The 25,324-nt window shown below is 46.7% G+C and overlaps 2 protein-coding genes across 5 annotated transcripts in view; one reads left to right on the top strand and one right to left on the bottom strand.

Moving 5' to 3' along the window:
* On the top strand, positions 5,546 to 6,469 carry SCAND1 (SCAN domain containing 1). Its single transcript, XM_018057796.1, has one exon. The coding sequence runs from the start codon at positions 5,698 to 5,700 to the stop codon at positions 6,232 to 6,234; it is 537 nt and encodes a 178-aa protein (XP_017913285.1). The 5' UTR covers positions 5,546 to 5,697; the 3' UTR covers positions 6,235 to 6,469.
* Positions 7,706 to 25,324, bottom strand: part of PHF20 (PHD finger protein 20) — a 135,294-nt gene continuing 117,675 nt past the window's right edge. For 2 of the 4 annotated variants that reach the window (XM_018057792.1, XM_018057795.1), the window contains 4 exons: positions 22,690 to 22,885; positions 16,635 to 17,034; positions 14,707 to 14,890; positions 7,706 to 10,272 (listed from right to left, as the gene is read on the bottom strand). In XM_018057792.1, the coding sequence (XP_017913281.1) occupies positions 10,130 to 10,272; positions 14,707 to 14,890; positions 16,635 to 17,034; positions 22,690 to 22,885 (923 nt within the window). In that variant the 3' untranslated portion in view covers positions 7,706 to 10,129. The remainder of the gene's footprint in view (positions 10,273 to 14,706; positions 14,891 to 16,634; positions 17,035 to 22,689; positions 22,886 to 25,324) is intronic. The other 2 variants (XM_018057793.1, XM_018057794.1) reach the window with 1 other exon arrangement.

Here is a 25,324-nt window from a genome sequence, read left to right as displayed (position 1 = left end):
GTTGTGGCTCACAGGCTCAGTTGCTCTGAGGCATCAATCTCCAGGGAATTATTCTGAGTTAAAAAAATAAAAGCACCCAGTCCCCCAAAGTTACATACTACATGATTCCATTTATATAACATTTTGAAATGAAAAAAATTAAAGAGATGAAGAACAGATTAGTGTTACCTATGGTTGGGAATACGGGCTATGGGAGAGGAATGGGCATGATTATAAAGCAGCAGCAGGAGGGATCTTTGTGGTGATCAAACATTTCTAGATATTGATGGCAGAACAGTTACATGAATTTACACATAGGACAAAACTGCACAGGCCTACACACAGATACAAATGAGTGCATATAAAACTGGCAAACACTGAATAATGATTATATCAATGCCAACTCTCTGGTTTTGTACAACTATATTGTACTATGGTTATACAAGATGTTACCATCGGGGAAAACTGGGTGAAGTCTGCATTCTTTTTGCAATTTCCTATGACTCTATGATTATTTCCAAATAAAATGCTTTTTTAAAAAAAAAGGTATCCAGGCTTCTGTTCCAAAAGCCCCAACCATGTGCCATCAAAAGACACCAGTCTCTGAAAGAGACAGGAAATCATATTGGAGCTCTCTCTTCACAGAGATGGTCTGCAATCCACTGCTTGTCCTCTAATCAACATTTACTGAGTGTCAGCTGGGAGTCAGGCCTTGTGTTGGAAGCTAAGTGATACAAAATGAATGATTTATGATCCATTTCTATGCACTCCCAACCTAATGCTAATTGTTCAGCCACTAAATCATGTCCAACTCTGCGACCCCCTGGACGGCAGCACACTAGGCCTCTCTGTCACTATCTCCTGGGGTTTGCCCAAGTTCATGTCCATTGAGTCAGTGATGCTTTCCAACCATTCAATGCTAATAAAAATGGCTAATATGATAAGAGCATTGGACTAGGAAGTCAAAAGAATTCTGTCCTCCGATAAACACTTACTAGGTTTTTGATTTTGAACCAATCCTTTGCTTCTTGGTATCTTGACTTACTGACCTGCAAAATTTAAGAGAAGAGAATACATGTAAATATACATTTTAAACATAACCTCAGTCCTTTGGATGGGTTCATGAAAACCTGAAATTACCTGAAATTGTATGCAGAAGTATATAAGTACCTCCCTCTTCTAGGAAGAGATAGTATAACTTTTTAAAAAAATAGATTTTGGGGGCTCATTGACCCATTAAAAGTTTAGAATAACTGAATCTGATTTTTGGATTTAATCTCTAAGGTCCCTTCCATTCTAAGGGTCCACAATTCTAGTAGATCTCTGAGATCTCTCCTTCCGTCTCTAATATTCTGTGGTTCCAAGAGGGATGAAAGAAATGGGCTAGAACTCTAACATTTGGAATTCCCAGCACCACAAGAGTTCATTCCCCTCTGCAAGAGGACAAGGATTCAATTTTTCAACATGGAATTCCAGGCTGTTTAGGATTCAATCTCTAATTGATCTTCCAACCTCAGTTATCACTTCCCAAGACCCCACCTCAGCCTAGTTTCCACAAAACTTCGCTCCCATTCACTCTATGCCTTAGTCCACACAGGGCCATCTGCCTGGAACACCCCTAATTCCACCCTTTTTCTTCTTGAGTCTAGGTTTAAAGGTCCGCTTCCCAGTGAAGGCTTTTCAGGACCTCTCTTCCTCACAACAGGCTTCTTAGCCCTGGATACCCACTGCCTATTACCACTAAGGAAACAGGACTATTGGTTCACTCAGGGCAGCAAACCCAGCCGCCAGGAGTCATGGCAGAGGAAGTTAGAGGTTTGAGGCTGGTAGGTATAACAAACCCTAGGCCCCTGTTTTTCCCACTGCTGAAAAGACTGAAAAATATCAGCTTTTAGGAAAGTGACAACCTGAGAGCAATAGTAAATCAACTATTCTGAACGTTAACGTAACATGAAACAACATTCTACTTCAAAGAACGAGAGGGAGTGGTGGGGACCCAGTTCAGTTCAGTTCAGTTCAGTCGCTCAGTCGTGTCCGACTCTTTGCGACCCCATGAATCGCAGCACGCCAGGCCTCCCTGTCCATCACCATCTCCCGGAGTTCACTCAGACTCATGTCCATCGACTCTGTGATGCCATCCAGCCATCTCATCCTCGGCCGTCCCCTTCTCCTACTGCCCCTAGTCCCTCCCAGCATCAGAGTCTTTTCTAATGAGTCAACTCTTCTCATGAGGTGGCCAAAGAACTGGAGTTTCAGCTTTAGCATCATTCCTTCCAAAGAAATCCCAGGGCTGATCTCCTTCAGAATGGACTGGTTGGATCTCCTTGCAGTCCAAGGGACTCTCAAGAGTCTTCTCCAACACCACAGTTCAAAAGCATCAGTTCTTTGGTGCTCAGCCTTCTTCACAGTCCAACTCTCACATCCATACGTGACCACAGGAAAAACCATAGCCTTGACTAGACGGACTTTAGTCAGCAAAGTAACGTCCCTGCTTTTGAATATGCTGTCTAGGTTGGTCATAACTTTTCTTCCAAGGAGTAAGCGTCTTTTAATTTCATGGCTGCAGTCACCATCTGCAGCGATTTTGGAGCCCCCAAAAATAAAGTCTGACACTGTTTCCACTGTTTCCCCATCTATTTCCCATGAAGTGATGGGACCGGATGCCATGGTCTTCGTTTTCTGAATGTTGAGCTTTAAGCCAACTTTTTCACTCTCCTCTTTCACTTTCATCAAGAGGCTCTTTAGCTCCTCTTCACTTTCTGCCATAAGGGTGGTGTCATCTGCATATCTGAGGTTATTGATATTTCTCTCAGCAATCTTGATTCCAGCTTGTGTTTCTTCCAGTCCAGTGTTTCTCATGATGTACTCTGCATAGAAGTTAAATAAGCAGGGTGACAATATATAGCCTTGACATGCTCCTTTTCCTATTTGGAACCAGTCTGTTGTTCCATGTCCAGTTCTAACTGTTGCTTCCTGACCTACATACAGATTTCTCAAGAGGCAGGTTAGGTGGTCTGGTATTCCCATCTCTTTCAGAATTTTCCACAGTTTATTGTGATCCACACAGTCAAAGGCTTTGGCATAGTCAATAAAGCAGAAATAGATGTTTTTCTGGAACTCTCTTGCTTAGGCTGACTGGAAAAGAGTACCTTGTCTAAAGGAAGGAGACTGGCTCCCGTTAAAACATTAAAGATTCATTGGGAAGACGAATTTCAAGGTTTTCAGGCTGTGAACACTGTTCTGTGCGGATCTCCTTTAACTCAACTACAAGAGCACATCCTATGGGATAGGCAAGTTTTACACCAGGGCCACTGACAATCATCAAAGAGGCCAACTCCTTCTGTGCAGAAATCAAAGGAACTACAAGGGTTATATAAAACCTCTCATAAAGGACCCCTGTCTTTCTGTTTTCTTGTCTGTAAAATGGGCATGATTGTGTGCGTGCAGTCATGTCTGACTCCTGTGACCCCATGAACTGTAGCCCACCAGGTTCTTCTGTCCCTGGAATTTTCCAGGCAAGACTATTGGAGTGGGTTGCCATTTCCTTCTCCAGGCAATCTTCCCTCTTCAGGGATCTAATGCTGATCTCCTGTGTCTCATGCACTGGAAGGTGGATTCTTTACCACTGAGCCATCTGCGGAGCCTTTAAATGGGCATGTGAGTTTGCTTGTGTGTGCCTAGTCAAGAGTCATGTCCAGCTCTTTGCAACCTCATGGACTGTAGTCCGCCAGGCTCCTCTGTCCATGGGGATTCTCCAGACAAGAATACTGGAGTGGGTTGCCATGCCCTCCTCCAGGGGATCTTCCCAATTCAGGGATTGAACCCTAACCTAACCATCGGATCTCCCGCATTGCAGGCAAATTATTTGACCTCTGAGCCACCAGGGAAGCCCTATAATGGGCATACAAAACATATTTGAGAGCCAGCTGTCAAACAGAATATACTATCACTTACCTAAGCGCTGTCGGAGCTACTTGCTTTTACCTACATCATCTCATTGAATTCTCCTTCCTAATGAAGTAAGTTCTAGTACATCCACATTTTACAGATAGTGAAGCTAGAGCTCAGAGACAGCAATTTACTTAATGAAGAGAAACATTTAAAAAGACTTTTCTTTCCCTGTGGCTCAGACAGTAAAGAGTCTGCCTGCAATGCAGGAGACCCAGGTCGGCCCCTGGGTCTGGAAGATCCCCCAGGGAAGGGAATGGCACCCCACTCCAGTATTCTTGCCTGAAAAACTCCATGGACAGAGGAGCCTGGCAGGCTACAGTCCATGGGGTCGCAAAGAGCTGGACACCACTGAGTGACTAACACTTTCATTTGTTCCAAAGTCTTTACTATTTAATCCTCTCAACAACTCTGGCAAATAAACCCTGCAGGGATTTCACCTAGGCAGCCTGACTCCCACATGGTAGCATGCTTTTACTGTACAACGAATATATATATGAAAACCATGTATGGAATGCAAATTTTTCTGGCACCCACAATTTAAAAGTAAAATGACAGACATGAATTTTAACAATATATTTTATTTGACCCAATATGTGCAAAGTTTTATAAATCCAACATGTAACCAATATAAAAAATTATTGAGATATTTTACATTACTTTCTTTTCATACTAAGGCCTGTGTGTATTTCACATGTCAGCACATCCCAATTCCGACTTGCCACATGTCAAGGGCTCGAAAACACGTGGCTAGAGTCCACTATATGAGGCTACGCATTAGTAATCCTAAAGTTAAGAGCAGAACCCACAGAGCCACCTGTTTCTTGGTTTCAGAAGACAGGCATAATAATAATAATAATAATAATAACAACAGAGTTCTTGGGCATTTACTCTGCGCCATAAGACGGCCAAGTTTTATTACTGCATGTGTAGAGGACTTTGCACACGTCATCCACCCGCAACCAGGTGAGTGTACTGCCCTTCTCTTTCGACTGAGCCAGAGAACTTTCCCGAGTTGGGCCCTCCCCCAGTGCCTGACCACAGTCCCGTTGTCCTGCCACCAGCCGGGCGCCAGCCCGCGCAAGTCCTCGGCTCGCCACCATCCTAACCAGGGCCAAACAGAGGCGCGCTTGCAGGGGCGGACACAGGTCACCTGCAAGCTGAAGCGATCAAGGCGGGCCGAGACGCTTTTGCGAGCCGCCTGCGGCTTCGGCGGCGGCTTCGGCACCTGCTCCTCCTCCGACCCCTCCTCCGGCTCCGACTCCGACTCCTCCTCCGACTCCTCCTCCGACTCCTCCTCCGACTCTTCCTCCGACTCTTCCTCCTCCTCCTTCTCTTCGAACAGGTGCTCGGAGGCGCCACCATCCGTAGCCAGCCGTGGCGAGCTAAGATTGGTCTGCAGCCCCGCATGCGCCGCCACCTCCAGACCCCACGTGGGAACGCGAGGGGGCGCCGCTTCTGGGAGCCCAGACCCGGCTTCCGGACTCTCGTGCGCAGAGCTCATCATAGAGAAGCCAGCGGGCACGCCCACTTCCCATAGAGAAGCCAGCGGGCACGCCCACTTCCCATAGAGAAGCCAGCGGGCACGCCCACTTCCGGCCGCCCCAGGCGCTTCGCCGGCGCTGGTAAGCTCGGCGCACCCTCCGCCCGCCTCTCTCAGGGTCGCGCGCTCCGCCCTGTAGGGGAAAAGTCTCCTTTGCCCCTCCCCCTTGCAGACGCAGAGCTGAGCCAACAACTGCTGGACAAAGAGCGACGCGTGGAGCCAGAGTCATGGCGGCCCCCGAGCAAAGCTTGGCTCCAGCCGGAAGCCCCGCGCCATCCTCGGGGAAGGAAGGAGCCGGCCCGAGCTCAGGCACGGAGGGTGACCCTGCGGGCTCCTCCTCGACTCCTGAAGCCCCACCATCTATTCCCGACTCCTCCAATCCCAGCGCCGCGGTCCCCGAAGCGAATGTTACGCCTCCTGCGGCGGCCTCCGCCGCCCTAGACCTGCCTGTCGGACCCGCACCCCAGGGCCCTGCGCCGCTTGCCGAAGCCTCTCCGCGCTCCCCTCCAGGTCCTGGCGGCTCCCGGCCCGGCCCAGAGACTTTCCGCCAGCGATTCCGGCAGTTCCGCTACCAAGACGCTGCAGGCCCACGGGAGGCGTTCCGACAGCTTCGGGAGCTCTCGCGCCAGTGGCTGCGGCCCGACATCCGCACAAAGGAGCAGATCGTGGAGATGCTAGTGCAGGAGCAGCTTCTCGCCATCCTGCCCGAGGCGGCGCGAGCCCGGCGGCTTCGCCGCCGCACCGACGTGCGCATCACCGGCTGAGCGGCGGAGCTGCGGGCGACCCGAGTCAGGCACTCTCTGGACTGGAGCCATGATCGAGTCCGGGACCGTGAGCTTGGCTCCCCAATACGCGATAATGAAAAATGAGTTTTGGCAGTTCTTGCAATCTCACGCGTCCTTTCCCGTGTTTATTTTCCCGAACCTATTTCCACCCGTTCTGGCTAGTTGTGAAACCAAGTTGGGGGCCCATGAGAATAAAGCCTTTGTTTCTTATTCACTTGGCCTTCGTTGGCTTTTGTGGGATCATTATGTGTTGGCTATGGGTCTCCACATCTGGAAATTTTTTTCCTGCGCGTTCCCCAGCGCCCCACGTGGGTTTCCTTTGTTTGGTTGGAGCCTATGCAATGAGGACTCCAGCAGCCTGGTTCCAAATTCGCCCGTACCTTTCATTGGCTAGAATTTGAGCTTGTTTTCCTGTCTCAGCGGATAGAGAACAGTGGTACAATCTTGTATGTGGTTGTGGGTCGTGCAGGCAAATAGGTGACTGTAACTAAGTGCTGCTGCTATAACAATACTGTCCTCAACTTGCTCCATCAGCCTACCTTGTGGGCGCAGGCTTCCCCAAAGGCCCAAGTTTCAGGGCTGTTTTGGTAAGTGTTCACTGCAGGTCGTTACCTAGAGAGGCTAGTTCTTGTGAACTCTGGTTTAAGCCTCCAGACCCCTCTCTTACCAAATTTTAGGCCTCTTGAAAGATTTCCGGAACAGATTTGGTGTGAACTGATGGATTATTTACATTGTTGGAGCTACTCATAACTTTCTAAAGTAAGCATAATTGTTTAGGAAGGGAAGAGATTTGGCAAATAACAGGGAAGCTCTGCAGTATAACTCCATTTCTTGAGTCTTCTGCACAACCAGGAAGGAGCTGATTGGGGTCCAGAGTCGTTTGTCTTGGTCTTCAGAAGGGTCCTAATTGTCATGGGTGCCATCTTTTAATATAAGAAAGGCCAGACCTGTCTTCCCTGCACTGCTTTCAAGCAGAAAGGTAATAGTCCTGCGGCTCACACCACAAAGCATGAGTCAGTCCACGCTAGAGAGTGGTATGGGGCATTTTACTTTTGAATATTAGACACTTAATGAATTCAAAAGTATTTTGTATACTTCCTTGGAATTTTGTATTTAAGCCTGCATCTGCTCCCTACAGGGCTTCCCAGGTGGCTCAGTAGTAAAGAATCCACCTGCCAATCCAGGTTCGATCCTTGGGTTGGGAAGATCTCTTGCAGAAGGAAATGGCAGCCCACTCAAGTATTTTTGGGCATGGAGAATCCCATAAACAGTGGAGCCTGGTGGACTACAGTCCACAGGGTCACAAAGAGTTGGACATGACTGAGCATGCATGTATAGCTACCGCCCTGCCAAAGAAAAATCTACTTAGAATGTAGAAGCAGACTTGCTTTAAAGGGTAGTGTTTATGGAAAATTAATGCACATTAAAGATTGAGTAGATAACAAATGACTGAAACGTAGCAACAAAAACCTGTTTTATTTTTCCAAATACAGATACAGAAGTTTGCATGTTCTGCAAATATTGCTTCAAAGCAACATTTCTATATACAGCGCCTTCTGTTCTAACAGCGCGTAAACATAGATATGTATCCACAGTGCAATGTTGGCTCATCAAGGGTCCACCTTGCATACACTCATTACTTAAAGAAACAAAATGATTAGTCAAACCAGAACTGTTTTTGTCAAGGCAATTTTTGTTTTTTATAGGTGGATAGTTTTTCTCAAAAGAAAACTTAGGTAGTGTACATATTTCTAAATGGTAACAGTAATATTTGCAAAGAACAGTTTCCAGTGCTCCAGCTTGGGGTTAATTCAACTTGACCAAGAAATTGAGGATGGAGCCCCTCCAACATGGCTTTAAATTAGGGAAGCACACTGAAATCATCACAACTTCAGAGTCATCCCTGCTTCCCAAAGGACAAAAGTCACAATGAGTGAAAAGGGATTATTTCCTTTACAAAAAGCATAAAATAAACCCAATAATGACCACTTGGTAAAGTTAGGGTAACTCAGTTTCTTCTTCCATCTTGAAAAAGATGAGAGATTTGACCACCGTTACAGCTTCCCCAGAAGTGATGGTCAAATGTGTTTTCAGGAAAGAAAAATCAGTAATTTAATAATATTAACACCAGTCACTGTACCTCACAGTTGTGGCTACAGAAAATCATCCTGTTTCTTCCCTTTTCGGACAAGCATCACACAGTTCTTAAAATGTGGCCATCTGATAAATTATGCAAAATACAGATGCCATGCACACTCCTTGAGCGTCTCTTCCCACACCAAAAGTACTAACGTTAGCAATGGGAAGCAACCTCATAGAGGAATTGTGTCAGCTTTATCACAGATGTCGTAGCCACATGTATTCCCTCTGATAGATAAGCTCCAGCAGGTCAACTTGCCCTGTATTTATTTTATATCAAATGGCGAATTAAATCACTACAGAAAGCATTCCCTGAAACAGATCTTGGTACAGAGGCCCTTGTGACCACGATTACCTGTGCCGTAAAGCCTAACCATCCCGGAGGTCACCGGAGATCCTGTCATTGCTATTGAGATATTGGCTACTTCATGTTTACATAGTAAAGATTTGCAGCATATAACATTACAGATCCATAAACCCAGAATTAACTCGTGAGTGTTAATGGACAAATGTGCTTTGATTTTTGCCTTTAGTGATAGGAAAACTAAATGGTAAAATGGGTCATTCCTCAAAGCATGGAACAGTTTCTTTAACTTTACCTAGTAAGGAAAAAACAAAACAGTTACACGTGGAACCGTAACCTGCGAGAGTAACAAATATTGTCTCCAAAGGTACAAACTGTACCTGGACCTTAAGCAGCATAATCACCTTGATCTCACAAAATAATACAAACAGGAAATTTAAAGTGTTAAAGTATATTAAAACAATTCTGAAAATGCTGACTACCGAACATATACCCTTCAGGGAAGGAGAAAAGCGGCAGATGTAGAATCTGGTTTCTTTACAACAATATAAAATACGGTCATCCCCCAAACCACATCTTTGTAGCAAATCTTTACAGTGAGAGTTCAAATTTGGGAGAACCATTCTGGGGACATTAAATAGAAATGGTAAGCTGTCAATATTAAGAAGTTGGTAGAAAATGCTGTCCTTCGGGTTCCAGACCCTGTCTGCTTCCGTTTGGGATTCCTCCTAGATTCTTATGACAGTGAGATTCTACTTCTTCCATAGGCTGTATGGGTTCTGCAACAAAAGACACAACCCAGCCAATTCTGGGGTGAAAGCATACAAAACTCATCCCTGGTACCATGAAGTCATGCAAGAGAGGTGGTGAGAAAGTGAAGAGTTCTAGGGAGAAGGCAGGCCGGCCCAGGCCTCTACTCCTTCCCAACCTCCACACAAGGGTGAAGTCACGACATTCCCACGAAGCTGGAAAAATGAAAATGATGCCTGCTGCCTAATTCATGCCAGGCAGAAACCCAGAAGGCTTGGCATATGCCCCAACCTGACAGAGAAGTCAATTAAATAAACTGCAAGTTGAATTTACAACTGTTTTCAACTACATCTTTTTGGCTCTCATTCCATTTATCATCAGTGGCACGATTTCAAGTGAAGTTTGTGCAAAAAGACTCACTCTCCATTCAACAATGTGCACAGAAGAAGGGAATCCCAAGAGTCTATCTGCTACCTTCCTGGTAGGCTTGGAGATCAGAGTGCCCTCCCTTCCAGCAGCCAAAATGACCTCTTTGTCCAAGTCCATCACACCCCTGCCCAGATCCCTGAAGTCAGTCGGTGTCACGTGCATTCGGCATGCTAGGTTTATTTATTTAAATACGTGAAGCTCCTCTTGCAGGTACCCCAGGATTGTGCCCCCATTAGTCTGGGGTGCCCAGTTTCATGTTGAGCAGCAGAGTGCAATCTGCTGCACCTTGCCCAGGTCCGTCAGCAGCTGCTTGATGCAATGCTTGAGCTGCGGAAGCCTGGCCAGAGGCTCTGGGGGCTCCAGTTCCCCAGTGTAGTCCAGCCAGCTCTCCAACACTGTGGGCAGAAGAGAGACAGGACCCGGTGAGTTCCCAACACTTGATTTGCAAGAATGTCAGCACTTTATCTCATCTGACCACTAACCGGGGGTGGGGGAGCAGCCGGGAGGGGAGACCATTTCAGGCAACACTGACTCATCACCCTCTCTGGGAAGTACTACTCCTCAGACAAAGTTAAATGCTGCAGAGCAGTGCCGTCTAATACAAGTTTCTGTGATGATGGAAATGGGCTATGTCTGTGTTGTCTAATACCCCCACTACCCATATGTAGCTACTGAGCACTTAAAACATGGCAAATGCAACTGAGAAACTGAATTTAAATTTTATTCAATTAGCCACACATAGCTAATGACTACTGCATTAGTCTATAGTGTAGTAGGCTTTGAAATACCCACCTTTCTCAGTGTTACTGCCCCACCTTCATAGTGAAAGTGAAGTCGCTCAGTTGTGTCCGACTCTCTGCGACCCCACAGACTGTAGCCCACCACAGACTGTAGCCTACAGGCTTCTCCATCCATGGGATTTTCCAGGCAAGAGTACCTTCATAAGGCTTTCCCATACTGAAAATCAAAGAGCCTGGTGTGTTAGCCTTCTGTTAAGAAAAGTGACTCTAACAGGACTTGGAAAGGTCTATTTTTATCTCCATAAATTGATTTGTTTCCTGCTGATTCCTAGCATGAGTAGCACTGAATACTCTGATTCCATTTGCTAAATATTTTATGTAAGATGACCAGGTAATAAGTTTCCCAGGTGGTCCAATGGTAAAGAATCCACCTGCCAGTGCAGGAGGCAAAGGAGATGCAGGTTTGCTCTTTGGGTCGGGCAGATCACCTAGAGGAGGAAATAGCAACCCACTCCACTATGCTTGCCTGGGAAATCCCATGGACAGGAGTTTGGCGGGCTATAGTCTACGGGGTCACAAAGAGCTGGACACTACTGAGCACAACCAGGTAATAACAAAGCTGATTATCATTAGCTCAATATCTAAAAAGCTGTCTTGCTTCTGAGAGTATGATTTTTCTATAGAAAGACATTTATTCTTTCCCAAGCCACTCCCTTAAGCTCTGGCGTTTGGGGAGAGGTCATCCAGGAACCCTGATTCTTTAACAAGAGCCACCTCCACCCCGCCCCCCACAGGCAGGCCTGAGGTTTGCCCCAGCTTGCCTGTAGTCTTTCTAGTCTGTGCACCAACCTGTACTGAGAACTTTCTGGACCCTCAAGCCAGAGGTGCAGAAAGAAGAAGACCATGCAGGGCCTGTTCCTCAAGCAGTCTGCAGCCTTGCACATACTCCTCTGCCCTCTTCAGACCAGTCCTTCATCTTCCTTCCCACATTTCTAAACCCTGTGTCCCTTGCAAGCTATTTCTCAGGGAACCCCACCCCCTCTATAACCTGAGTCCGGTCCTTGAGTCACAGGTGCTATGCTATCACTTGCTCTCCTTTGGAGCACTTATCCTGGTTTGTAATTAAAAATAATAGGATGGGGCTGCCCTGGTGGTGCAGTGATTGAGAATTTACCGTGCAGTGCAGGGGATCCCAGTTCCATCCCTGGTTCAGGAAAATCCTACATGCCACAGGGCAACTAAGGCTGCGTGCCACAACTACTGGCTGTGCTCTAGAGCTTGGAGCCGCAACAGCGCCTACGCGCTGCAGCTACTAAAACCCCAGCACCCTAGAGCCCCTGCTCCGCAACAAGAGAAGCCATCGCAAGTGCTGAGCCTGTGTGTGTGCACTCAGCTGCTGTTGTGTCTGACTCTATGTGACCCCATGGACTGCAGTCCACCAGGCTCCTCTGTCCACGGAATTTTCCAGGCAAGAATACTAGAGTGGGTTGCTGTACCCTCCTCCAGGGGAATCTTTCCAACCCAGGGATAGAATCCATGTCTTTTATGTCTTCCTACACTGGCAAGCAGGTTCTTTACCTCTGAGACACCTGGGAAGCTCACAATTGCTGAGAGGCCCCTGCTAAAGCCACTAGAACTACCTCAGATCTGGTTCAGGCTCACCCAAGATGTCCCCCGACACCTTGGTGACCCAGTAGGCACACACAGGGAGAAAGAAACAATCAGTGCGCAGACTAGAAGAGTCTAGCCCAGAGGTCCCCAAACTTCTGGCACCAGGGACCAGCTTGGTGGAATACAATTTTTCCATGAACAGGGATGGTGAGGGGGGCAGATTTCAGGATGATTTAAGCGCATTACACTTATTGTACACTATTTCAAATCTAATGCTGCCCTGATCTGACAGGAGGTACCACCAGTCTGAGGCCCAGAGGTTGGGGACCCATGGTCTAGGCCACTCATAGTCTATGAACTTGGTTAGGAGGAGTGTTTGGAGCCGCTAAGGGGGAAGTCTTCTCTCTAGATCTGCAGAAATGAAGACCAGACACATAACTGTGGGAGCCAACAGCACCTCCTCTGGACCCCAGCATCCAGCCTGCTGGCCTTCTCTCCATACCAGGTGCTGGTCCATAACCCCAAGTTTTTCTTTTAAGGAAGCTCAACGGTATATGACTGCAACCAAGGCAGAAGGTTATAAGAATAAAGTTTCATTTCAAACATATTCCCCCATACCATCTAGATAGAGACTGTCTAGATAACATTTAAAAAAAAATCTAATGCTAAAATATTGTGTTTTCATGCTCATTAAATATCTTTATCTTTTAGTTTTATAAGACTGTTCACACACTACATAAGTTATTAAATAATGGTTAAATACTCAAACAATGACATTTGTTAAAGTATAATCAGTCAATATAACGGCTTATTAGATTTTTAAAAAGGAATATTATATACAAATTCCTATAAAAGCTCAGTTTATCTTGAGGTATTTAGATGAAATGAAGATAGTAGAAATAAAATGGGATTTTGAAGAATCTTAAATACAACGCAAAATCAGTTTACATGAGTAAAATCTTTAAACTTAAAATTGATTTTCTTGCTTCCGGTACCTCTCAGGGCCTGGAATTGAAGAATACAAGACGGAGTATGTGGCCCCAAATGAGTAAGACACATAAAGAGCCCTCTGAAAGCCCAGAGAAGGGAGCTCAGGCTTCTCATCCTGGCCTGGCCACACTGTCCTCTCAGTGAGCTCAGGGCTGGAGCAGCCCAAGCTGGGCAGGAAGGGGTACATCAGTGATTAAGTAGGTAGGCTCTGGCCTCTCCCCTGGGGCCGCTTCCTTTGGCAACAACAGAACCTTTGTCCTGTTTCTACGGTGCCTGGGCTTCTTCTTGGGGACCCAGAGTCAATTCCACAATTTTCAGTCCATCATTGGACCCTCTTTCAGCTTTCTACCAGCAAGGTTTTCCATAGACCTGGTATCTGTTATAGTTCTAAGGAGCTCAAGGAAACCTTTTAGGAGTAAAGAGAGAGAGAAACACTCTAGCTTTCAGCAACACCCTCACAATGGACCCTGGACTGGCCTGCCGTCCCCAGTTCAGCAGGTTTGCCTCTGGGGCAGGCCAGGAAGCGTGTGGGCACATTAGTCTTTGTCCTCCAACAGGGCCATCCCTTTCCCAGTCAGCCACCTCTTAGCATCCTGCCTCAGTCACCCCTCCTGTAGCAAGAAACACAGCTCTCTCCAAGGCTCCACTTCAGTCCCTGGAGCTCCAGGAAGCCTTCCTGTGCTCGCTTCCCCTCTTGATAACTGTCCTTCTCTAGCCTGACCTCACCCACACCCTCTGACCTTTGCTTACATAACACATGGGATTTTTCTTCTGAGTTATTTCATCCCCAATTATAGTAATAATAGCCTAGCTATCCTCAGAATCCGCAAACGAAACATTTATTTCTTAATCAGCCTTCTTTCTAAGGATGAAACAATAATAATAATAATTAGGAAATAAGAGAACAAGAAAGAGGAAGTCTGCCTTCAAAAACCAAACTGACAACACCCTGGGGATCAACATTTCAGTCCTCCATGCCCATCTGATAACTTAACATCAGGGAGATATATCTGGGGGGAACATAAGTGACTCAGTCAAGTTCTAAAATATCTGCTGATAAAGAGGAGAAGGCTTCGTTTTAGATTTTAGGAAAGGCTGAAAAGAAGGGGTTTTCAGATTAATCCTCAGACATCCTAAAAGCTCAAAGCATCCGAGTATCAGCTCCCCACAGAACTCGGTCAGTAAAGACCTGCTCAGGACACACACCGCCCACAGGCAGAGCCCAGCTGTTCCGCTGTGCTCTCTCCTGGGCAGAAGGGACTGGGAGAGTGAGGCTGGACCCCTGACAGCACACAGCCCTTAGAAGTGCCCAGTCGATACTGAAAGTCAGGCTTGGCCATCTTGAGGGGAGAATGGAGATGAGGGGACTAATAGAAGAGGCAATAACACAGCTATCCCTGGAAACCCAAATCAAAGGGTTCAGAAAGCAGCTCTTCCTATTGGCCCACAGAGCCTGCCAAGGACAGGGAGACCAGGAGGGAGCCCTACCATCCAGCTCCTTCTCAATGGAGTCCATCCTGTGCGTGACTTCATCCTGAAGGGATTCCACGTGTGTCAGCAGGTTAAACTGCCACTGGTGCTGGGAACTCAGCAACCCCTCTCCACCTCTGTCCAGCAGCTTCCGGGCAGGGGCTTCCTCAGGTAGGACCTTTTTGGAGACACAGTCCCTCACCTGGGGATGCAAGAGCATCAAAGTTACCGAATGGAGACAGTTCCCAGCCTCTTTTTCCAACCAGCGAGTGTTTGCACCCATTTGAGAACCCAGCTGCAGTTCGAGTAGTCCGAATCGCTACCTCCCCGCCCCCCTCCTCCTCTCTCAGGCACCAGGCAGAAGCGGGCCTGCCGAACCAAGAACAACCGCCTCAGGGCTGTGCAGACCTCTGGCTTGGAGGCTCCCCAACTGCTTCCCAATGAATGCCCAATGCCTAAGGGCTGAAGCAGGCCTCAAAGAATCGCTTCCTGAAACCTGGGATCAGAGTAGAGCAGGGCAAGTGTGGATGAGTGTTAGTATGTGGGTGCTCATATGTACACAAACAAATTTTAAGTCCTAGTTCCATGTCTTGCTGAACACAAGCACCTGGATGAGTTACTTCACTTCTCTGGGCCTCTATTCCCTCATGGGAAAGAAGAAGTAGTAAAACCTACTTTAAAAGTTCATGAGGATCAAATAGGATAATGTGAATAAAACACAGTGCTGGCTTGTGGTCAGCCTGCCAGTCATGAAAGAGATTTTTAACTCTACCTGCCTGGTTTAGGCCCAGGACTTCTTGATTTTTTTCATCATGTTCCAGGTGCCTCTAGGCAATTTGCATAATTTGCAAGACCACAAACCTTTTCTGGGGTTTGTGACTGCAACCCTTCATTCATTGATTGGAAATGAAATAGGTTCCAGTTAACATCTATGGAGGAGTGACTGTGTGCAGAGCCACGTGCTGAGAGCTTTTCACAGGTGCGCTGCACAGTAAACTGAGAGGTCACCATCACCAGCTTCACTTGGCAGGGGGCTAAGGAGACACCTCTGAGGAGGTGAAGGGACCTGCTCAGAGTCACACAGCAAGTGGCAGCGCCCAGACCTGAAACTGGGTCTGCCTCCAAAGACAGTCCTCACCAGCCTTACCCAGCCCTGCTTAGACCCTGGCAAGGACACAGGCTGAACGCTGAGGGGCTTCTAATCTAGGCTACTCCCCCTCGGTGAGAGGCAGCGATGGACTTAGGGTGGTGATATCAGCCCACACAGTGGAGTCTGTGACAGTAAGTATGACGACGGTGGGGAAGCTCTCATCACCCAAACCCTCACTGACAACTGAGGATGGGAAGAATGAGACTAGGGAACACTGGCAAGAGAACACACAGGGCTCCAGAAGAGAACGACGTGAGTAACAAGAACCTGGGAGTATCTCTTGGGAAAACTGATGAAACCAGCAGACATTTGGACAAAATGGATTGTTCTTACGCCAGGGCTGCAAAGTTAAAAGTAAAGTTGTCATAGAATTGTACTGAAAAACTTACGCCTAACAAAACACTTGACTCGTTCTCTGCTCTTGCTAAGGATTAGCACCCAGATGTAATGATAAACTGCACTGAAGAAAAAAACCCCTCATTTTCCTAACTTGTTTTCATTTGTCAAGTTCAGGTCAATTACCCTTTTCTTCTGGCTGCCTCCGACCTCTCCACCCCTACCACCACTGACTCTGCCATTTTGCCGACAGTTCCTAGAACCAATGATATTTGGGGTTTAAGTGGGCTCTTTTGACTTTGTACTCATTTTAAAAGACAATAAAAGAATATGATAAACAGATTTATATGCAGTTTTAAAATAAACACAACTCTATCATAAACATCTTCTACTGAACATTTAGCCCTGGGAGGAGACGATACAAGATCTCAAACAAGAACAAGCACAAGCGAGCCAGTACCTTTGGGGAACTGGGTTTGAGGTCACTGTCCCCTCTGCTCCTGTCTTGGTCTAGAGGCCAGCCCAAGCGCGGAGACAGGGAATCATCACCGTTCTCGTGGCGGGGGTTGACAGCGTCGTCGAGGGCAGAGCGCCGGGTCTCCACCACTAGCTTCTGTTCCACAGCTGGGTAGTAGGTGCGGGGCTTCTGGTAGCAGTGCTCGCTGGTGATATAGGATTCCTCCACGGAGGGGGGCAGGGGCAGGGGCTTCTCCATTGCCCCGTTCAAAGTTCTATAGCTTGGGGCTTCCTCCCTGCTCTTGGCTTCAGTGACACGGATGTGTTTGGAATGAGACCGCCCCTCCGCCAGATGCTGCTTCCAAGGCTGGCACCACAGCTGCAGGTCAGGATGTCCCCGGCTTCTGTTGGGAGGGAAAATACCGAAAGGGCTCTAACCCTTCTAACCCTAACCCCTGGGACCACTGCAGGGGCTTCCTACACTAGGGGGAAGACCTCCCACCTGGGCCAAGTGGAGCAAGCCACCAAGAGGGACTGTAGATTCACAGCCTCTGAGGAGACCACTTCCAGGCAAGCTCTTGCTGTATCACTCGCAGTGAGCAGGAGTGGACTGGGAGTCAGAGGACCTGGCTGCGTTTCAGCTCAGCCGCTGATTACAGTGCAGCTGAGCCGAGTCATTAGGCCAGCCTCATTTCCATTTCCTCCTCTGCAAAACTGGCTAACCCTTTGCCAGCAACCACTGAGTTTAAGTGAATTAATCTGAACCGAAGTCCAGTATTTCGTTGGCAGTAAAGAGCTCTTCAAATGTGACTTACTAAAACTAAACTTAACTTAGGACTAAACAGTCATGATAACGCTGCCATGCCATGGCACTCAATTACACAAACCCAATGAATGCTTCCCTGGTGGCTCAGACAGTGAAAAATCTGCCTGCAATGAGGGAGACCTGGTTTTGAGTTCTAGGTCAGGAAGATCCCCTGGAAAAGGAAATGGCAACCCACTCCAGAATTCTTGCCTAGAGAATTCCATGGACAGAGGAGCCTGGTGGGCTGTAGTCCATGCAGTCACAAAGAACTGGACACAACTGAGCAACTAACACTTTCAGTGATGACCCAGGAGGAAGCTGGTAACCAAAAGTCACCAAGGCATAAGCCATTAATAACACGGTGTTTTGTTTTTAATATTGGTTGAGATTTATCTGTTGATCTGGCTGTGTCAGGTCTCAGTTGTGGCACTCGGTATCTCTGGTAGCAGCACACCAACTTTTTAGTCGTGGTGTGCAGGCTCCGTAGCTGCGGAGCATGGGCTCAGCTGCCCTGTGGCATGTGGGATCAGGGATCCAACCCAAATCCCCTGCATTGCAAAGTGGGTTCTTAACCACTGGACCCCCAGAGAAGCCCCTTAAAAAGAAAACAATTACTTGGCTATGCCAGGTTTTAGTGGCGCCATGCAGGACATTTAGCTGTGGCATGTGGGACCCAGTTCCCTGACCAGGAATCAAACCCAGGCTCCCTGCACAGGGAACACATGGTCCTAGCCACTGGACCACCAGGGGAAGTCCCGATAGCAAGGTTTCTAAACATTCTTCAAAAATCTTCTGTTCTCCCCATTCCAAAGAGGATAATTTGTTATTAAAGAAGGACTCTCCTAGAGAAGGAAATGGCAACCCACTCCAGTACTGTTGCCTGGAAAATTCTGTGGATGGAGGAGTCTGGTAGGCCACAGTCCATGGGGTCGCAAAGAGTCGGACATGACTGAACGACTTCACTTTCACTAGATTAGGGCAAGCAATTATTTAAAAAATAAAATAAAATAAAATAAAGAAGGACTCTGCTCCCTTTCTGGCCAGCAGACACCTCTGAGAATTTCTGCCTACATGTATATGTGTACATAAAACTGTGTATGACTATAATTATTCACTGAGATTTGACGCAAGAGATCTTTTAATTTACTGACTCATAACCACTTGTATAGAAGGAAAAATAGAACAAAAAATACCAGACTGCACCATTCTAAGAGGAGGTATTTTGTGAAATTATAGTATGTTTTGTACATGTGATAAAAAATGTACTTCTTACTGTGGGATATATATGTTTTGAAGTTTAAAAGCCACTACTCTAGATAAACTTCACCATTTAACATTTTGTTCACCACTCAGAACGTCCATTATAACCTTTGATCATCAAATGAAATGAAGGAGGAAAGGAAAAAAGGATAGAGGAAGAAAAACCAGGCTCCCCAAGTAAGGCAACAAGTGAGAAGACAGACAGGAGCTACTCGTGTTTGGTTCACAGATGTGCAGAAACGTGGGGACCCTGCCGATTGTCACAACGACTGCTAATTGTCACAGATGGACTGCTGGCACTCAGTTCATTGCATTCATGGATCCTAAATATCTTGTAACGCTTGGTACAATTCCACACATATTATGCCGTGATGTAACTATATACATTATCCTCACCAGTCTGAGCTGAGAATCACTGAAGCCACATCAGCAGGAACTCACCAGCAACTCCCACATACAGGTCCCTCCACAACCACCAACACACACACACACACATCTTCCTGAAGCCTTCCGAAAGAAATGGAATACATCATAACTACGACAGCATGGAATGAGCTTACAGAACCTAAAATTCTGCTCATGAGGGGCTATAACTACGCTTACTCAGCCCTCCCACTCCAGCAATCCCCAGTACCACTCCCATCCACTGAAGCGAGAGAGGAGACCACCAGCATCGAGGCAGCCTGGGTCCCTGGCCACCTCCAATAGGGTACTGCAGTCTGTACCAGGACCCCAGGACCCCAGACATGCCTCTGAAATCATAACTGCAACAGAGGAAATGGAAGTCACTGTTAACTACTGTAGTCTGAAATCTGTTCACCTGGAGGGCATAAGCCATAGTATGAATCTGTTCTTGCATGAAAATCACAAAAATCTTTGCCTCCTCCCTCCTACTATTTTCACCCTCCCGGCTAAGATCTGAAGCCTCAGCTACTGATAACCCTGGCCTTTCTCAGTAAGCCCTGTCAATCATGAAGAAGGTATGCATATTCATGCCTGTTACTTTTTAAATGACAACAGATACTCTGAAGTTACACCCAGTTTACTGTTTGCCTCTGAAAATGAATCCACTGGGTTGCTTAGGAACAAAATTTTTGAGAATGAAGACTGTGTGCCTGTGATAGCAGAGACCATCCAGGTTTGCAGAGACAGGAACCACCTGCCCATCTCCCATGATCTCTTCTACCTATAATGACTAACAAGATCTCCTGATGCTCTCTCCTGAACTGCTTGGAGAAGTCAGGTTTTAATTTCAGTACAAAGTCACTGCTATAAGATGAAGGATCTCAACGGGAATTCGGAAGGAACAAGGTTCTGGAATATGGGACCCAGTTGGAGCACTTATATTTCCCTGAGCAGAAAGAAAAACATCTAATTGAACCCTCAAATGAAAAGAAACGCCGCAACATGTACAATCAGGATCTGAGGTTTCTGTGCACCTTCCATCTGTCTCAGTCAATTTCTGGCTTCTCATTAAGAAGAAATTCATCTGGCTTACATGAAGTCTTCTGATTTTATAAAATATAAGGGAACACCCAGTCTATAACATCCTAAACAGGGGCTGTCACAGTAATGGCTAACTTCCCCCAGTAACTATCCTTTCCTTCTGTTACCCACCTCCACACTCAGTCCTGGGTCTGTGCAGGGAACACAGCCACTTGGCTGGCCTCTTGCATTTAGGTGTGTCCACGAAACCATCTGTTCCCTCTCCAGGGGGTTAGAGCAGAAATGAGGTACAGCTGAGACTTCTTGGATGAGACAGGTGAGATTAAACCCAATGGGATGTCAAAGCAATAAGACAGAAGGAACCCAAGTCCCCAAGTCCATAGCTAGAATCATGGCAAAAGGCCACTTACCTGGCCTGGGCTCCTGCCTACCTCTGCTTTATGTGAGAAAGAAAATTCCATTTTGTTTTAGCCTTTATTTTTTTGGTCTTTCTTATAGCAGCTTGGCTTTTACCCAAATCAACAGTCTCTTGCCAATGTGCTCTGCTCAACCACTTCTTGCCACGCCAGCGCTGGAAGCCGAGTCTCCGTGCACCAGAATGCAGGAGGAGGCAGACCCTCATTCTGTCATCTCCAGGCTCTGGCATTCCACTTCACCTAGCACGGGAGGGCTCCAGGACTAATGAGCACCAGGGAAACCTTGTCGGGGACTGGCTCATGGGCTCTAATGCATGTGTGGGCCTAGAGTTTGCACTGTTGATGACTTCATTAAAATGGTGCTCTATAGGCAGGCTCATGGGAGAGCTTAAGTATTCCATCCCTGCCATACCCTGTGCTACCACCAGAGGAAAATTCACAGACCCACTGAGAAGAGGCAGTTAGAGATACGGACAAGGACCTGATGGGAGCTGGGACCTGAATTGTAGCTCTGGAAACCAAGGAGTTGGGCTGTCCCACTCAAGGACCAACTGCCCTATTTAGTAAAGTGGGAACAGATTATAAAAGCCCAATATGAGTTACATTTCTTTCTCAGAGCTTACGTGAACTTGGGTCATCTGACACGTAGAATCTAACCACAGAAGGAAATTCACACTCAATTTCACTCCAAATTCTAGCCATTAAAAACCAGAAGTCCAGCTCCAAAGGGCATAAAACTTCTTTGTCTGAGCAAACTATCAAGAGACGTATTTACTGAGCAATCATTATGCTAGAGAGCAGGCCTACCAACAATGTCTGTTCCAGCAGCTTTCAATTTTACTTTGTTTACCAACCGAGAATGTTTCGGATGGGAGTTCCCCAGTAGCCTAATGGTTAGAATTCTGGGCTTTCACTGTTGGGGCCCAGGTTCAATCCCTGGTCAGGGAATAGAGATCCCACAGCTGCACAGCAAGACCAGAAAAAAAGAGAAAAGAATGTTTAGGATGAACGGATAAACAAAATATGGTATTACAAATATTGGAATATTATTTAGCCTTAAAAAGGAAGGAAATTCTGATGTAGGCTACAATACAGACAAGCCTTAAGGCTGTTATGCTAAGTGAAATAAGCCAGTCACAAAAGGACAAATACTGTTAAATCCCATTTATACGAGGTTTCCAGAGAGAGTCAAATTCATAAAGACATAAAGTAGAGGGGTGATTGTCAGGGGCTGGGGGAGGGGAAGTGGAGAGCAGTTGCTTACTGGGTACAGAGTCTGCTTTGCATGACACAAAGAATTCTGGAGACTGGCTGCAACAGAGTGAATGTACTTAACACTGCTGAACTGTACACTTAAAAATGGTTAAGATGGCAAACTGCATACTGTGTATATGTGTGTGCTCAGTTGTGCCCAATTCTTTGCAACCCCATTGACTATAGCCCATCAGGCTTCTTTGTCCATGGAGTTTTCCAGGAAAGAATGCTGAGGTGGGTTTCCATTTCCTTCTCCAGGGGATGATCCCCACCCAGAGACTGCACCCACTTCTCTTGGATCTCCTGCACTGGCAGGCAGATTACTTACCACTTCACCCCTGGAAAGCCCCTATATTACGTATATCTTACCGCAATTTTTTAAAAAACAAAAAACTCAGAGTGATACAACAAAACAAAAAACCAACTAAACTATAAATACACACTGCATATCTTGATTTAGTAGTGTTTGCAAGGGTATAGACATGTGTCAAAACTCAACGAACAAATGTTCTGTGATGACCTAGAGAGATGGGGTGGGAGGGAAGTTCAAGAGGAAGGGGACATATGTATACTTATGCTGATGAACGCTGTTATGTGCCAGAAACCAACCAAGCATTGCAAAGCAATTATCCTCTGATTAAAAACAAATTTTTAAAAGATGAATATTTAAGACAGGTGAGCTTAATTATATATAAATTACACCTCAATAGAGTTACATTAAAAGAAAATGTTTATCATGTCACTGAGAGTTTTTAATACAGGTCTCAAACTCACTCTTCTCGTCACTGGTTTGGTGGCTTTCTGGTTTCTCACATTCACCCTGCCCTCCGCCCACGCCAAATCAGACTCAGCCCCAGAGCGGCAGGTGCCACACTTACTGCAAGATGCTCATCTTGAGCTGCAGGCCGTGCAGAACCTCAATCACTCTCTGCACGTCGCCGAGAAGCTGGTGGGTGGCCACGATCTTCTTGGCGTTCTGGTGGGAATAGTTCTCTTCTAAAAATGCCAGGCCGTGCATGTGTCCCCTGCTCAACCACTCCTTGTCATACCAGTATTTGAAGCCAGGCCTCTGACCTACAGCAGTGACAATGAGAGAGTTAATCCTTGGTCTGAAGGAAACCCAGACCGTTTCATCATCACGCAGTTATCACACTACTGCTGTTTGCATATGTTCATTCATTCATCCAGTATACATTTACCTGGTACCTACTATATGCTGGGCTCTCTACAAGGTGAGAGATAGTGGTAGTGAGAAAGGTTTATTAATGTCCTGATCTCTGCAACTGGCCAGAGGCCGAGTGGGAATTTCTCATTCCCTCTCCCACTTGAAAACCTTCAATGACTTCCTACTGTGAACAAAAGAAAACCCAAGGCCCTAACTCTGGTCTAATGAGGCCTGCAGGACCTGGCTCCTCCCTCCCCTCCTTGCCTTACCCTTTCTGGAACACATCAAGCTCCTTCTGGTTTTAGGATCTCTGCTCCAGCACCCCACCCCCAACATGTCTGGACCTCTATTCCCCAAGACCTTTGCAGAACTGGCTCTCCACTGCCTCCTCAGACAGGCCCTTAGTTACCTCCCAATAAGACAGCCTCTTTGGTGCCTCCCAGTCATTTCCTGTCCGAGGGCTTTTGTCCCATCAAAGCATTCATCCCTAGCTAATATGTTTTTGTTTATATGTCTTATTTTGACATCTGTTTCTGGCCCCAATCCCACTAAGAGCCAGAACAGGAACTGTTTTGTTCATGCCAGTGTCTAGCAAAAGCCATCTTGAATGAATTTATCACCTGGAAAGACGCCCCAAGTCCCCTCCAACTGTCACCTACCACCTGACTGAATGAACACCCTGCTCCCTTCTCTGGATGTCCGTTTCCCACTTGTTAACAACGACAGATGAACTGAACAGCCTCAGTGGTCCTGTTCACTACAGGGATCCTTGGACTGAAAACACAACCACATGTGACTTGGCAATGTTTCCTATTGCAAAAGCCTAGGGAACAGCTTCCAATCAGACTGCTGTTCACCTCTCAATAGCTATTAAAAACCCTAAAATAATCAATCCTTATCAAGGTCCTTGGACTGTTTCTGGCTTTACTAAGACACATGGTGGGGAATCCACCTCCACTCTGTTAAGTAACCTTTAAAGAATAGCTCTGTTAGGTTAAACTTCTGGCCCAAGACACTGCAGAATCGAACACAGACAGTAAATGTGACAGTCACTGAGTGCTCAATTCGAGGAATCCACTCCCAGTCTTGGCAATTTAGTTATAAAAGCCCAGAAAGTGCCTAGGGATTGCTGAAGATGGTGTATATGATTTCTTAAAAGGAAAAAGTGGAGGAAAGAGTGAGAGACAAAGTAGACAGAAGAGATTTTTCAAACAATGCCCCAAAGGAGCCCTGGGGGCTACGTGTGGAGCTTCAGAGCGGCTGTCAGAGGTGGCCTGAGCAGCAGGATTCAGAGCAGCATTACCGGTTTGACAAGACAAAGGTCGGAGACACCAGTTCTCACCTTCTCTCTGTCACTAACTGAGTGATCTTATGCCAGTCATGCCCTTTCTGGACCTGATGCTTGCCTGTTAAATGTCAAGGCTAAACTAAGTGGTCTCTGAGATCCTACCCATCAGTTATATTCTATGACTCATGGACTACTCTTCCGGCCACGTTCTTTCCTTGGGGTAAAGGGAAAAGTAGAGGCAGATTGCTCTCTGCCTATAGACTAATCTAGCACAAGAAGATACAGTGTCACAATAGACCTTATCAGGCCCCAGGGGGCCCTACTTGCTGGAAAATGACTGTGGTAGCCCTTCCTATATAACCAGCAAAATCAAGAGAGTTAGTCCCAAAGTCAGTTCTAATTCCAATTTGCTTCATGGGATTAGGAAAGTCATTTGTATCCCTGGGCATCACTTTCTTCCTCATAAGCAAAACTATAGGACTAGGAGCTCCTACCAGTGCCATCTCATTGTTACTAAAAGGAGTAACAGAAGCAGAGGCTCTCAAGCATTGTCTAGCTGTAAGGGGATCATGGGACTGGACCCAAGGGGAGAGACCTCACATCAACAATGTCCCCATCCCACTGACAGCAAGACAAGAACCACACAGATTTATAATCCATTCCTGAGATTTTTGGAAAGGGGCACTCGAGAGCCACAGGCCAGCCCTGCGGTCATGAACAATGAAACGAACCTATCCTAAGGAAAGAACTCACTCCTCTGAGTGACAGACAGGCTCTTTGCAAACACCTTTCCCGTCCACCTCAAGGGCACATCTCCCTTCTAGGTGGCAAGGATGCAGTGGAAGGCAGATGCCACCAGAGGGAGCAGAGGCCGGTTGCCAACCCTCCAATAGCCCTGAGCAGTCAAGGTCAGGGCCCACATCCTCATGAACTCTCAAGAAAAGGAAAAGGTGTTCGTTCTGGCAGCACATATGTTAAAACCGGAACGACAGAGAAAAGATCAGCGTGGCCCAGCACACGAAGGGACGACATGCAAGCCTGTACAGCGTCCCACAGTTTA

This window comes from Capra hircus, chromosome 13 (genome assembly GCF_001704415.2).
Source record: "Capra hircus breed San Clemente chromosome 13, ASM170441v1, whole genome shotgun sequence".
NCBI classification, from domain to species: Eukaryota; Metazoa; Chordata; class Mammalia; order Artiodactyla; family Bovidae; genus Capra; species Capra hircus.
Note: the sequence above shows the minus strand (reverse complement) of the source record. Positions and strands in the feature narration are given on the sequence as shown.

What these genes read in the sequence shown, in the direction of transcription:
- SCAND1 (XM_018057796.1), top strand. Translation starts at nt 5,698, where the DNA reads ATGGCGGCCCCCGAGCAAAGCTTGGCTCCAGCCGGAAGCCCCGCGCCA.